This window comes from Elephantulus edwardii, unplaced genomic scaffold (genome assembly GCF_000299155.1).
Source record: "Elephantulus edwardii isolate Elephantulus edwardi_28Jun2011 unplaced genomic scaffold, EleEdw1.0 scaffold00092, whole genome shotgun sequence".
In the NCBI taxonomy this organism is placed as follows: Eukaryota; Metazoa; Chordata; class Mammalia; order Macroscelidea; family Macroscelididae; genus Elephantulus; species Elephantulus edwardii.
Genome location: NW_006399842.1, coordinates 2,349,959 through 2,365,360, shown reverse-complemented (window position 1 = coordinate 2,365,360; position 15,402 = coordinate 2,349,959). Strand labels below are relative to the sequence as shown.

At 37.4% G+C, this 15,402-nt stretch overlaps 1 protein-coding gene across 1 annotated transcript in view; it reads left to right on the top strand.

Moving 5' to 3' along the window:
- Positions 1-15,402, top strand: part of CNTRL (centriolin) — a 121,912-nt gene that overhangs the window by 96,231 nt on the left and 10,279 nt on the right. The window contains exons 26-38 of the mRNA XM_006890749.1: positions 251-381; positions 696-836; positions 927-1,053; positions 1,821-1,985; positions 2,696-2,855; positions 4,027-4,142; positions 4,224-4,441; positions 7,555-7,712; positions 9,583-9,656; positions 11,762-11,950; positions 12,299-12,524; positions 13,759-13,964; positions 15,149-15,289. Of these exons, the coding sequence (XP_006890811.1) occupies positions 251-381; positions 696-836; positions 927-1,053; positions 1,821-1,985; positions 2,696-2,855; positions 4,027-4,142; positions 4,224-4,441; positions 7,555-7,712; positions 9,583-9,656; positions 11,762-11,950; positions 12,299-12,524; positions 13,759-13,964; positions 15,149-15,289 (2,052 nt within the window). The remainder of the gene's footprint in view (positions 1-250; positions 382-695; positions 837-926; positions 1,054-1,820; positions 1,986-2,695; positions 2,856-4,026; positions 4,143-4,223; positions 4,442-7,554; positions 7,713-9,582; positions 9,657-11,761; positions 11,951-12,298; positions 12,525-13,758; positions 13,965-15,148; positions 15,290-15,402) is intronic.

Below are 15,402 nucleotides of genomic sequence, written 5' to 3'. Positions count from 1 at the left end.
AAGGGTTTGTGCGGGGAGAAGGGTGCAACAATGAATGAATGGAATTCCAAAATCTCTGTAGATGTTCATTGAAATGAAAAATAAACCTAAATTTAAAAAAAAATTCTTTCTAAAGATTAGAGAGATGAAGTTAATGGCCAGTTTTACTTCTGTGTTGCTTTTTTTCCAAAAAAATATTCCAGAGTTTCCGTTGCTAGTAGCTGAGAATGAATATTTTCACTGAATTGCTTTTTAATGGGTTTTTTTTTAGACAAAAAATGCTATGGAGAAGTTCAGTGATGTCAAGAGAAATTTGTTGCAAACTGAGTCAGATGCCGAAGAGTTAGAAAGGAGAGCTCAGGAAACTGCCATTAACCTTGTCAAAGCTGATCAGCAGCTAAGGTAGGTGAAGTCCCTTAACCATTGAGTTAAGTGGTGAGCCGAATGAAAAATTTGATTCTAAGATGTTAACTGATTTATGATAGATAATACAATGCTTGGGAGGGTAGAGGGACAGCACAGGAGAGGAAGACCCTCAATGAGATGGATTGATTCAGTCACTGTGGTAATGGGCGTGTCAGAGACAATAAGATTGGCGGGGGATAGAGCAGGGTTTAAGGCTGTTGTACATAGAGTCACTATGAGCTGTGACTCAAGAGCACATAATAATAATATTAAGTCTGGGGTCTTGGGAGCAATAAAGTGTTGTATTTTAGATTGCTTCAGGCTGATGCAAAGGATTTGGAGAAGCACAAAATTGAGCAAGAAGAAATCTTGAAAGAAATAAATGAAGTTGTAGCAGCAAAAGATTCAGATTTCCAGTGTTTAAACAAGAAGAAGGAAAAGCTGACAGAAGAGTAAGTAAGGCTTCTGTAGTTGGTCTTCAAGGGTTTTGTCCTAGAAGACAGCTCGTGGAACCTAGTCTTAGTACTACTGGTGTTTTACAGGCTTCAGAAATTGCAAAAAGACATCGAGACTGCAGAACGTAATGAGGACCACCACCTGCAAGTCCTTGAAGAATCTGAAACCCTCCTTCAGGTCAAACGATCAGAGCTGGAAAAGCTAAGGACCCAGGTATGGCAGAGACACTTAAGAAAAGCAGTTTATGCTGTTCCTGAAACCTACATTTGTTTTGTGATTATAGAATCATATTTGTATGTAGAAGCATATTTGTAGATAAGCTGAAATATTTAGAATAATTTAAGTCATACATATCAAGTGTATGGAGTCCAACTCAAATGTAAAACCCAATTTTATAAAATTTGAGTAAAAGAAGTGAGTCTCAGAACCTAGGGTACTCTGTCAGGTAGTTTATGTTAAATGTGTTTGTGAACATAGTGTTTGTTTTTATAGTCTCTATCAAAGTGCTAATCTCAGACAGAGGATGATTATTAATATTTTCTTCATTTTGCTTATATAATTTCCTCACTTCTACAAATGAATATTACCTTTAATGTTTAAATAATCTTAATATTTACAAAAATGAATAAATAAAAAGAAATCCCTGTCTAATGTAGTATCATCAACATTATTCTTTAATAAAATAAATATAGATAAGAAAGTACTTTGGAAATCATAACTTGAGGAAGAATTCTTATTATTATTATTATTACTGTAATTAAAGAGACTTTATATATATCAACTCAGTGTCTTTATTAGACTATTTCATGCCTCCACCTCAAATCTAGTCTTTGTGCTTCTTAGGACTAGGGTATTAGGTCCTGACTTCCCACAACTTCCTTACTGTGTAGCTTTAACTGGACTTAGGTATTTTCCATCTTAACCCTATGAATCCTGTGACTTTTCTCAAGCTTTGTCCTCTTCCCTTTTCTTTAACCCAGGTGACAAATCAGCAGCAGGAGCTGGCTGACTTGGACAAACAAATAGGGCATAAAAAGGAAGAGTTGCATTTACTCCAAGGAAGCATGGTCCAGGCAAAAGCTGAGCTCCAGGAAGCTCTGAGACTGGGAGAGACGGAAGTATCTGAGAAGTGTAGTCACATCAGGGTTTGTTTTTCAATTCATTTTCTTAAGACTCTTAGGATAAAAACTATCAACTTTATTTTAAGATCTTTTTATTATTTCCCTTTATCAGACAATATAAATTGGTGAAATCCCAAAAATCCTGCAGCATTTATTTGGTTTTGTGTTGTGTGTCTGGTAGGACTTTCATGTGTAGTTCACCTCATATTGTTTTGTGGCTGTACACATTATTTTCTTGCCTTCTTTCTCATACTGTTTCTTCCCAATGAATACCTTTTCTCCTTCTGTTTTTCATGACCCAGTTTCACACCACCTCCTCTCTGGACACTTTCGTTGCCTTTTCCTTATTCCAGCATAAGGAATTTCTCCCTCATCTGAATTCAGAATGACTCTGTCTGTACATTTCCTCAGGCATTTAGCTCTCTTGGATTGTGTACTTCTTTTAATGTGCCTGTTGTTATCTCTTTGCAGGCAGGAGCCATATCTGAGTCAGCCTTTTTTTTTTAAACAGCGTAACTTCTTGCACATAATAAATGTTTCACATACTTTTAAAGATCATATGTCACTTTCCCCTGTCGTATATGGTAGTTCAGAAGTCAAGCTGCTCTTTACATAAAAGGCAAAAATGAGCTTGTTTCAAATTAGAATTTCCAGGAAATGAGCTCCTTTGTGAGAAAATGTTGTCATTTTCATTCATAGATTTTTGAGACAGGCATGATTTTTTTCCCCCACAGGAAGTAAAATCTCTTTTGGAAGAACTGAGTTTTCAGAAAGGAGAACTGAATGTCCAGATTAGTGAAAAAAAGACTCAACTTGCACTTATAAAACAGGATATTGTAAAAGAGGAAGAAAATCTTCAGGTAGTTTTAGGACAAATGTTTAAGCATAAAACTGGTAAGTTTAGTGGAAAATAAAATATAAAATTTGCAGTTAATTTCCAGATGATGAAAAAATATCAAAATGGAAAAATTAATAAGTAAAGAAATCATCATCTTTGAGTTGATTCTGACTCAAGACAAGCCTCTGCTGGGTTTCTGAGGATGTAAATCTTAATAGATTTGCCCACCATTTTGTTTGCAGCCCAAGACTTAACCTACTTGGCCGTCAGGGCTCCTGCAAGTAAAGAAAAACAATTTGCAACTTGAGAAAAGTTTAAATGAGATTAATTATTCTCTGTGACTCAAATTGGTAACATTTATTTAAAAGTTCATGCATTGCTGAACCAAATATGGTAAAAGAGTAACATTTATAGGATATTGATAATAAATTGTTCATGATTCTTAAAATTCATCTATTGACCTATTGGGTCTATTTCTACTAATCAAGAGAAGAAAAGCAGCATTCATGTACATCACAGCAATATATATAACTGCAGGATTTGGAAATTATAAAATATAAATGAGCAATTTAAAAATAATTTTTACAGCATTTAATGACGTATGCTTATATTAAAAAGTGAAAGATATCTAAAATTTGAACATATAATTCCATTTTATAAAAAAATACATGTGTGTATGTTTACTCAAGGAAAGAGATACATCAAAATGCTGTTGTAATAGAGATTATCTTTGGGGATTGAAATAATGTTTGCTTATCATTTTCTTTTCTCCCCCGCCCTAAATTTTATATAGTGAGCATATATTTTTATAACCAGAAAATAAAGTGTTAACTTTCAAATGTACATATTTCAAAGGAGAAAAAAAAATTGTTACATATTTAGATTTGTATTTTAAAGTTGTCCACGTTTACTTTGATTTTCATTTGTATAAAAATGTTCTTTGCTCATTTATGTAGGGGAAATGCTTTTAAGACTAGATATTTGTTAAATGTTTTTATTAAGACATTTTTAACACACTGTCATTTAACAGCACTTTTAAAGGATTATATTTTCATTAAAAAGATAATTTAGCAACTTGGTTAAATTGAGTTCCACAAAGAGTTTTTAATTACCTGTTTAGATTTAATCTGTTTCTTGAGTCAATCAATAGCATTATTTTCTATCTGACTTTATAAATTTTTCCAAATTTATTTAATGATTTGGTCCATGCTTTGTTTCTGTCTTTAGAATTAAAGAATATTCTGGACATGTTGCAACTTGAAAACAGTGAGCTACAAGGCTTAAAGCTACAGCATGATCAAAAACTGTCTGAGTTAGAGAAGATGCAAGTTGACGTGCTAGAGGTAGTGAGCAAAGCTGTTGTACCCTTAGAAAACTGCAGTCTTTCTTCTAGAATGTTTGAGTTGGATCTTTTTCCTGTTTAGGAGAAACTGGAATTAGAGAACTTGCAGCACATAACCCAGCGACAGAAAGGAGAAATAGAGCGGCAGAAGCAACTCTTTGAGAAGGACAAAAGGGAAATAGAGCGAATGACTGCTGAGACCCGATCCTTACAAGTGTGCATTGAGTCTCTGACCAAAGAAAAGGAAGATCTTGAAGGGAAATGTGACCTCTGGGATAAAAAGTTGGCACAAACCAAAAGGTGAGAGCAGGAACAAATTTGCTTGTATAATTACTTCTTAAAAGCTAAAGCACTTGTTCAGTTTGTCAAAATAATATAAGCATAGTATTTAAGAATAGCAAATCTCACCACAACAAGATAAAGGTAAATAATCCAATAGAAAAATGGGCACAGGATATTAACAGACACTTCACCAAAGAAGACATTCAGATGGCTAACAAGGACATGAAGAAATGTTCAAAATCCCTAGCTCTAAGAGAGATGCAAATTAAAACAACCATATCATCTCACCCCAGTCAGAATAGCAAAATTTAACCGAACTGCAAGCAACAAATGCTGGCAAGGTTGTAGAGAAACTAGAACTCTTATTCACTGTTGGTGGGAGTGTAGAATGGTGCAACCACTGTGGAAAGTGGTATGGCGCTTTCTCAAAAAGTTGCAAATAGAGATACCATTTGACCCAGCAATTCCACTGCTGGGAATATATCCCAAAGAGACAATAACTGCCACCCAAGCAGATATATGCACACCCATGTTTATCGCGGCTTTGTTCACAATAGCAAGGAGGTGGAAACAACCTAAGTGCCCATCAGCAAAAGAATGGATAGAGAAGCTATGGTGTATTCACACAATAGAATACTACGCTGCATTGAAAAACAAGGAACTCATGCAATATTATTCAAAATGGGTGACCCTGGAGGACATTATGCTGAGTGAAATATCTCAGTCACAAAAGGACAAATACAGCATGGTGCTACTGTTGTAAAACTGGACTGACATTGGGGTTGGGGGGAGACTGAGAAAGATGGGTTTAATAATATATACTACATTGAAACATATGAGGGAGCAAACTGTTTAATAGGGATATGTGATTAGGTATTTTTGTCATGACAGGAGTCTAGAGCAAAGGCTACATAGTGGAGTGGACCTGGGGGAGAGTTTGTAAAACAATGAAAGAATTTTTCCTTTACTTTTCCAAGAGTGTAATATACTAGGGGGGAGGGTTGGGAGGGGAGAAAAGTGCAACAATGAATGAATGGAAATCCAAAGTCTCTGTAAATTTTCATTGAAATTAATGATAAATTTTTTAAAAGATTTTAAAAAAGTTATACCTTGGAAAAAATAGAATAGCAAATCTACTTAAGTTGATCAGTAGATTCAAGAATATCCCAGCCAAAATCTCAGTAGCCTTTTTTGTAGAAATTGACAACATGATTATAACATTTAGACTGTTAACATTTTCTTAGGTATGATACCAAAACAACTTTGAAAATGAACAGAATTTTAGGGATAACATCACTTGATTTTAAGATTTACTGTGTTTTGTTCTGTCAACCCACATGCAGTTGAAACTCATCAGCTGCTGTGCTGGAGAAAGATGAGTAGTCTCCTCTGTGTAATTTACTACCTCTTTAAATCCACTGGAACATCAGCTGTGATTCAATTCCAATTGAACAACACATAACATAAATATAGAAACCTAAATATGGACTGAGGCTCAATGTCAAGAAGACAAAAATTCTCACCACTGGACCAATCGGTAGCATCAGGATGGATGGCGAAGAGATTGAGATTGTTCACAGCTTCAGTTTGCTCGGCTCCACGGTCAACACTCTTGGCACCAGTAGCCAGGAAATAAAAAAATGTATTGCGATGGGAAAGTCTGTGGTTAGGGACCTCTCTAAAGTACTCAAGAGCAGCAGTGTCTCTCTGGAGACTAAGGTGCGCCTGATACAGGCCATGGTTTTTGCAATCACTTGTTATGCATCAGAGAGTTGGACAATGACTAGGGAGGATAGAAGGAGAATTGACGCCTTTGAGCTGTGGTGCTGGAGAAGAGTATTGAATGTACTATGGACTGCCAAGAAAACAAACAGATTCATCGTAGAGAGGGTTAAACCAGGCTGCTCCTTGGAGGCAAGGATTCTGGGGCTTCGTCTGACATACTTTCGACATGTAAGGAGAGATAGGTCTTTAGAGAGGTACATCATGCTGGGTAGAGTAGAGGGACAACGCAGGAGGGGAAGACCCTCTATGAGATGGATTGATTCAGTGACTGGGGTGATTGGGATGGGTGTGTCAGAGGCAATAAGATTGGCACAGGATAGAGCAGGGTTTAGGGCTGTTGTACATAGGGTCGCTATGAGTCACAAACAACTCGACGGCACATAACAACAACAACAAATGTTGTTATTGTATGCCATCAAATCAGAACCTACTCATAGCTGACCCTCCAAAGTATTTTCAGGGACAGTGAATCACACAGGAGGAAATTGCCCATCCTTTTGCAGAGTAGCTAGTGGACTCAAACCATTTCCCTTTGGGATTTCAGAGCAAGTTGTTAACACTAGACCACAGAACTCCTTTAAAAAGACAAACAAAAAACTAAATATAAAACTTAAAAATAGGAGAAAACTTGTGTGTGTGAATGTGGAAAACTTAAAAAATTGGAGGAAACTTGTATGAATTTGGAAAACTTTAAAATGGCAAAAATTCACAAATGTTTTCTCCTAAACAAAATTTGTTTAGAATGATGTCAAAAGCATGAAAAAAAATAAAGGAATCCATTTATAAAAGAAAAAAAAATAACTGAGGAAATTAAACAACAAGCCACCATAAACTGAGAGAAAAATCTCTGGAACTATACATATGAGAAAAGACTTCCAGAAAATATATTCTAAATGCCTTCAGAACACAATAAGAAGAAAACAACTCAAAAGTCTCTCATTTGGTGATTGACAAAGTCGTATACAATCATTACATGAAATACTTCTACTTATTGGTAAAAAAAGGAATGAAGAAAAGAATCTTAGTATACTGAGTGGAAAAAAGCCAGATAAAACAAGTATATTCTGTGTAATTCCATTTATGTAAAAGAATACAGACTCCATGTTTTTATCCATTGCTGTTTTAAAGCTTCAGTTTAGGTGAGTCACTTTTTAAAACAGTGCCTGTTTAGAAAGCTGGTAATAAAATTTCTTTAGAAAATGAATTGAAGAAACCTGGATTTTTGTTAAGATTTATAGTTGTTCACATTTTCCATGGCTGTGTATTGTAAAAGTATGACTCTTTTAATGTGTACATAAATTACATTCATATTTGACAGTCTGACATATGTTCTGCTTTTGTAATAGAGCTTTGGCAGCTACAGAAGAAAACAGCAAAACAGAGCAGACAAACCTAGAAAAGTTGGAATTAAATGTCAGAAAACTGCATCAGGAGCTAGACCAACTCAACAGAGACAAGCTGTCACTACATAAAGACATTTCAGTAATGCAGCAACAGCTACAAGGTATGAGGCAGAAGGCAAGGAAAGATGACATTTTTCTTTTGTTTTTAATTGTTGCATTTTTCTTATTCATAAAAGTAATTTGTAGGGAGCTCTGGTGGCCTAGTGGCAAGAAGCTGCACTGCAATCCCAGGGATATGCGGTTCAAATCCACCAGATACTCTGCTGGAGAAGGAGGTGCAATCTCCTCCTGTACCAGTCAGATCTGATTTGATGGTACACACACACACACACACACACACACACACAATAATAAAATAAAATAAAATTTAAGAAAAGTAATTTGTGCTAATAGTTGTGGTTTCTTTTAGACACTAAAAATGTTCTTAAGTTAGTTGTGATTATTGCACAACTCTAAATGTCATTAATTGCATATATAAAGTAAGTGTTTACTAAATTATTAAAGCTATATTTATAATAATCTGTATAGAAAAAGTTAAAATCATAGCAACAAGATGAAAATAAAAATTGCTATTAACATTATCTCTCAGAGAATCCCTATTAACATGTGAATACCCTTCCAGTTTTTCATATATACACCTCAATTATAAAAATAGAGGTACACACTGCATCCTTATTTCCAAATCTTTATAAATATGTGTGATTATTTAGGATTAATTCCTAAGTAATAATTCTGGTTGACAATATGTTTGCTAAGCTTTAACAGAGCCCTAGGTCTGATTATAAATGTTTTACATGCATTTCTCTCATTTAGTTCTCATGACATTTTATATAGTAGAAAGTGTTCTTTTACTCATTTACAGATAGGAATATAAGTAGTCTCTAAGACTTGCTCGCAGTCAGGCAACTAAGTGATGAGTCCAAAACTTTGGCTTAGTATAAGATTTCTTTCCAAATAATCTTTCTGGGAGGTTGTACCAATTTCTGTTTCTATCAAAAACATGGGAGCTATGGTGGCATAATCTCTAAGGAGTTGTACTGCTAACCCAAAGGCCCCACCTCTCTGGGGGTTCAGGTCTACCATGGAATTGGCCAGCAACTCCTCCAGAGAAAGAGGGCAGTCTTGTCCATGTGATTTACAGCCACCTCTAAAAAACCAAGTCAAGGTTCAGCTAGGAGTCAGTTCCCCCTTGACAGCAGTGAGTGTGACCCACAGTGTAGAAGTGTTGTTGTTGTTGTCGTTGTTATGTGCCATTGAGTCGCTTGCGACTCATAGCAACCCTAAACTCTGCTCTGTCCTGTGCCAATCGCACTGTCTCTGACACTCCCATCCCGATTACCCCAGTCACTAAATCAATCCACCTCATAGAGGGCCTTACCCTCCTGCACTGTCCCTCCACCCTCCCAAGCATGATGTCCTTCTCCAAGGACTGGTCTCTCCTCACAACATGTCCAAAGTATGTTAGATGGAGCCTCAGAATCCTTGCCTCCAAGGAGCCACCCGGTTTAACCCTTTCCAGGATGAGTCTGTTTGTTTTCCTAGAAGTCCATGTTATTCTCAGTACTCTTCTCCAGCACCACAGCTCAAAGTTATCAATTCTCCTTCTATCCTCCTTGGTCATTGTCCAACCCTCTTATGCATAACAAGTGATAGCAAAGACCATATAGAAGGTACCATTTCTAAATGATGAATCTCACCAATACCCGGGGTGTTATCTTCACTTTTTTATTTTTAATGTGAGGTTTTAAGCATATAAAACTAAAACCTGGGTCTTAAGCCCATATCTGGGTTATGCGAACTGTCAACTTCGTATCAGTCAAGTGCTTAACCACTGCACTCTTTAGTATGATAGAGTGATGTCATAAAACAATGTAACAGACATATGTCGGCATTTATTTCCACTCTACTTTTTAAAGGGATTGATGTAAATTTAGAAAATTTTCTCATTTTATGAAAATTATACTTCTATAGAGAAACGAGAAGAAATAAATTCACTCCAGGAGGAACTAACTCATGTCCAAGACCACCTGAGCCTAGCAGAACAGGTAAACTTATCAAATGTAAACTTCTAGGAATTGTTGTAAAGGCAGGCAAACATTGAAACAGCCAACCATCAAAAAGAAAAGTAGTTCTGGCTGCTTGTTACTCCAGCAGATCCTGTAGGACCCTTTTTTTTTCTTTTTTAATTAATTTTAATGAAAATTTACAGATTTTGGATTTCCATTCATTCATTGTTGCACTTTTTTTCCCTGCCCACCCCTTAACCCCCCCCCCAGTACTTTTCTCTTTGAAAAGTAAAAGAAAAATTCTTTCATTGTTTTACAATCGCTCCTCCCAGGTCCACTCCATTATGCAGCCTTTGTTCTGGACTCCTGTACCTAAACACATGTCCCTTTTAAACAGTTTTCTCCCTCATCTGTTTCAGTGCAGTATGTATTATTTATCCCATCTTTCTCAGTCTCCTCCCACCTCCAGTGCCAGTCCTGTTTTACAACAGTGGCACTATGCAATATTTGTCCTTTTGTGACTGAGATATTTCACTCAGCATAATGTCCTCCAGGGTCACCCATTTTTAATAATATTGCATGAGTTCCGAGTTCCTTGTTTTTCAATGCAGTGTAGTATTCCATTGTGTGAATACACCACAGCTTCTCTATCCATTTTTTTGTTGCTGGGCACTTAGGTTGTTTCCACCTCCTTGCTATTGTGAACAAAGCTGTGATAAACATGGGTGTGTATATATCTGCTTGGGTGGCAGTTATAGTCTATTTGGGGTATATTCCCAATAGTGGAATTGCTGAGGACCCTTTAACACAGTCAAGTTTTGGTGCAGAGGAGTGGTTTTCAAATTCTGTTTTAGCCTTAGAATCTTTGCTTTTAACTGGTGGCCTAGCAGGTACAGAGTTGCACAGCCAACCCAAAATCAAGTGGTTTGAATCACCAGTTGCTTTATAGTAGAAAGGTGTGATTTACTGTATGATTTACAGCCACTGAAAACCTGCTGGAGTGTCAGCTATAAGTTACTTAGTCCTGACCCACCAGCTATTAATAAGTTAATAAGTAGAGTGGTTTCTAGACCAGAGCCAGACCTTTCTGCATCCCCTCAGGGGACTTTAAGGGAACATTCTGACCCATGGCTCAGATGAGGCCTCCAAAAGCTGGGTGTAGGTTTCATTAGTTGCTGGTCTGCAGAGCGATCTCCACATCTCTGTCTTATGAGAGGCTGAACAGACTATGTTCTTGAGCCGCATACTTTGGTTGATCTTAAAAGAAACACGGTGGTGTCCTGATAGTCTGTATTACAAGTTTTAGAAGACTTCAGACAAGTCTGGGCACCCATTTTCCACACAAATTTAATTGTTGATTTAGACATCTGATTTCTACCTTTAGGTTTGAGTGCTTCTGAAGAATATAAAACTAACATGTTATATTTTAAAATTCTTATACAGGTTCTTATGACTGTTTTCTGTGGTTCTCAAAAATGCTTAATTTGTGTTCCTTGAAGAACACAACTTTTACTGTTTTGTGAGGTTTTTTCCTTAAAGCTGTCTAGTAAAAAATCCACCTCTAAACCAAATACCTTGTTGATATCAAGTTGAAACTGACTTATAGCACTAGAGGGTTACTCCAGTGGCTTTTCCGAGACGTTGAATGGCACAGGAGCTTGCCCATCTTTCTCCTGCAGGAGAACTGGTGAATTCAGGCAGACATGGCCTTTGAGTGAGCAGGGCACCTCCCTGTGCACTAGCCCACTAAAACTCTTGTAAATGAGTACTTTAAATAGTAACAAAACCATGACTTGAGGCTCCTTTTTTGCTAACATTGATAAGCTTTATTCACAGTTTCTCTTAATGCTCTCAACAGTCTTAAAATGTTATTTCCCTCTTAGTAATAAAGTAACTGAAGTTTAGAGGAACTGGATCTCTTGCCTAAGATTACATGTTATTGGTATTTCACTCCAAAGCAAGCTAAATAAAAGGAAAGCCAATCATTAAACTTGAGTTCTGAATACCTGTAAGTTAATTGGGATAATAAAGAGTCTGGAACTTTAATCTTTATTATTTTTTAAGACTTAACTTGGATTATTAGCACTAGTCATGTATAGTAAAGATGGCTTTGTTTTTTGTTTCTGTTTTGCTTTCAATGAAAGGATCTGCTCCACACCACCAAGCATCGGGACAAACATCTTAGTGAGCAGACCAGGCTGCAAAAGGACATCAGTGAACAGAAAAAAAAGTTTGAAGACTGTCAGAAAGAAAGGGAGACAAAACAGCAACAACTTCAGCTGCTTCAGAATGAGATTGAAGAAAACAAGCTGAAGCTAGCTCAGCAAGAAACGGTAACATATATTTATGATTTCTAATAAAGGGAAGCCCTTTGCCATTTCTGTGAGCTGTTTTCCTCCTGGAAGAAAGCTGCTGAGAGGTATCTTTGCTGGGTCTGTACTTCTCTTAACTACTCTTTGTAACCAGATGAGGATTTTTTCCCCCATCTGCTTGAATTTCTTGATATTAATCTACATGACCCATAAGCCTACAAAGATTGATCACCTCTGTAGAGGGACTCAAGCTTTGTCACAGTGGACCATTTTTAACTGTCTTTTGAGCTAGAATCTCATGACAATGGTAGTTCTCTTGTTGATTTGGCATTTGTTATTTTATCATTAACTAAAGTGTTCTTTATTAAGATGTTTCAAAAACTCCAGAAAGAGAGAGAAAGTGAAGAGGAAAAATTAGAAGCCAGTAAAGTGACTTGGAAGGAGCAGCAGCAGCAGCTGGAAAAGGAGTTAACAGAGCAGAATAGCAAACTGGAACAGGTGCTCACACAAGTATTGGTGGCTGAAGAGCGTGTCAGAACTCTGCAGGAAGAGGAGCGGAGGAGTGAAACTCTGGAGAAGATGCTCTCCCACACCAGTATGTGCTCTGGAATGGCATTCAGAGGGTGGGCTCAACTGGTTGTCCCGTAATCACATAAGGAGGCCCTGGCACCATCCAGAGTCCAGAAATAAAGTAGAGGAAGTGAAACAGAAAGTGTGCTATCTTGTCTGATGCTCATAACCTTATGGAAGATGAGGAAACAAGTTCAGAGAACCAGTGATTTGTATCTTTTTTTAAATAAATGGAATTTAATCCTGGTACTGATTCTCAGATCTGTTCACTTTACCTTATTGTCTTTCTCAAGAGTTCTATGTCAAGAAAGAACATTAAGGCCAAGTAAAGGTTTTATAGGCTCTGGGAACAATTAATCCATTTCATCCTAGTGAGTCAAAAAGCAATATTAAAGTTTGTTATTCTCTCCTAATTTGACATGGTAAATGGAACCAAATTATGAGTAGTGCCTTTGTGTCAAATGAAGTTGACACGAGCATCTGGGGTAAATGATTGTTCACACACTAGTAAGAATATTTTCCTTTTTTAGGCTGCAAGATTTTATTAGTTCAAAATGATGTTTCTCTTAGCATAGGTATCTGAAAGGCTATTTCTCTTTCTCTCAGCACTCTGATTACACTCAGACCCAGTCATCTCAGTATGAAACTGAAACTTAGCAAATGAGTATGATCATGCTAGATGTAAAAGTGAAATGTGAAATATGGGCAGTGTACTACTCTAAATAGGCTGATTAGGGAAAACCGTGTAGAATGATATGTATAAGCATTGAGTACTCACTATGTGCCAGGTGTTTGTATACAAGATTCTCCTTAAACATCAGGAGCTAGGTCTTTCATCTATAAAGTAGGGTTCATGCCAGTAAGAATTTCTTTAAACCCTGTGTTCTTTCCCCTGCACTTCCTCCCATAAAGAAAGAAGTACAAATGTACTTAAGGTTTTGAAACAAATTCCAGCTATTTGTTCTGTGTACCTTACACTCATGAATGATGCTGTGTTTGCTCTTTATTTGTCTCAAAGACAAATGGAAGACAAAAGCTGTCTATCATTTGGGTATCAGGCTCTTTAAAGAAACACTTGCTTCAAGAAGCCACATTATCTGATGCTCTGGTATAGGTTAGGGTGGACTTAAAAGACTCAGTTAAGGAGAAAAAGACCTAAATGAGTGACATGTCACAGTTATGTAAGCTGCCCTCAGTGTCAGAGCTGCCCCAGCCAGCCCCAGGCCTTAGGCTAAACCTCCTCAAATTGTTCATTTCAGAACAACAGCTTTCAGAGCGGGAGCAGGAATTAATGGAAAAGTCAAATGAGCTTCAGACTGTCCAGAAAGAGATAGACTCTATGAGGGCAGACTTCAGTCTCCTGCGGAACCAGTTCTTGACAGAAAGAAAGAAAGCCGAGAAGCAGGTTGCTAGCCTCAAGGAAGCCCTTAAAACCCAGCGGAGCCAGCTGGAGAAAAACCTTCTTGTGAGTACTTGCTGCCCTGGCAGTTGGAGGAAATGAGGTGTATTTAAATTCTAAACTAAAGCACTATTTAAATGCAGAGAAAATAAATTATCCATCAACTTAGCACCTGATTCCACTGTTGATAATAGGAGTAGGGGGTTGGAGGGTACATGTATGTGCAAAATCTGTTCTTGTAAATGGAGTAAATGGCTAGATTTTACCTGAGACAGGACTTAAGCCTCAGAGGAGCTCTGTAGCTGGCTGAGGAGATAGTCATGTGAACACGCTCAGAAAGCAAGTTTCGGTTTATATCCTAGACTGCTGGAGAGCAGGGGGGTGGGTACTGCTTCAGTAGACATTTTAAAGCAACATCCTGCTTTAAATTGTCTCATCCTGTGCTATTTATTCACCACTCACTCATTGCTGCCAAGTCAGAACTGATTCAGTTGACCCTCTAGCAGGTTTTCAGTGGCTGTAAATCACATGGGAGGAGATAGTCCATTTTCTCCTGAGGAGCAGCTGGTGGATTTGAACCCCTTGCCTTTTGGTTGGCAGTGCAGCTCACTACTAACTAGGCCACTGCAATTAATCACTGTCCTAGAACCAGAAAGCTCAATTTAACATGCTTCTAGCCCTGAAATAAATCTTGTGTGGTGATATTCAGATGAATTGAAAAGTTTATTGTTGGTGTATATGTAGGGGGGAAGTGGCCAAGAATAGAGAACTGTCAGAGGAGTGGAGTTCTCTGAAAGAATTAACGGGGCTAAATTGAGCTCTGTTATGTGAAAGAGGAGTCTTGGTGGCATAGTGGTTAAGCATTTGTTTACAAACCAAATGGTCAGTGGTTTAAATCTACAGGTCACTGATCTATCTCAGCAACTTGTGGGATCAAACTTTTGACCTTTGATTTAGCAAACACAAACAGAGCCTTAACCACAGCATAATCAGAGCTCATAAAGATAGGCTAGAGATGTCTGTAAATCTTAATTGTCCCAAGTGAACCTATGATCAAGTATTTGCTCCTATTTTTACAATTAATGGAGACTCAGAAAAGGTAATTATCAAAGGTAATGCAGATCTAGACTTTAGACTTTAAGAAATAGTTATATATAAGAAGGCAAGTGCAAATTAAGAGCTAATGCATATAAACAACCATAAACATCACCTAGTGGAACTTGGAGTTATTTCCCCCTCTTCTGTGCTAGGAGCAAAAACAAGAGAATAGCTGCATGCAGAAGGAAATGGCAACAATTGAACAAGTGGCCCAAGACAACCATGAGCGGGCTAGACGCCTGATGAAGGAGCTTATCCAGATGCAGCATGAGTATGCGGAGCTTCAGAAACAGGTGTGTGCCCAGCAGCTGGACAGAGGGGGTTCATTAAGCACCTTCACTCCTTCCCCTTAGGGCTCAGACAGGCTGCATTTGGTTTTTAATAGCTTTTTTTAAAATTTTTTTTT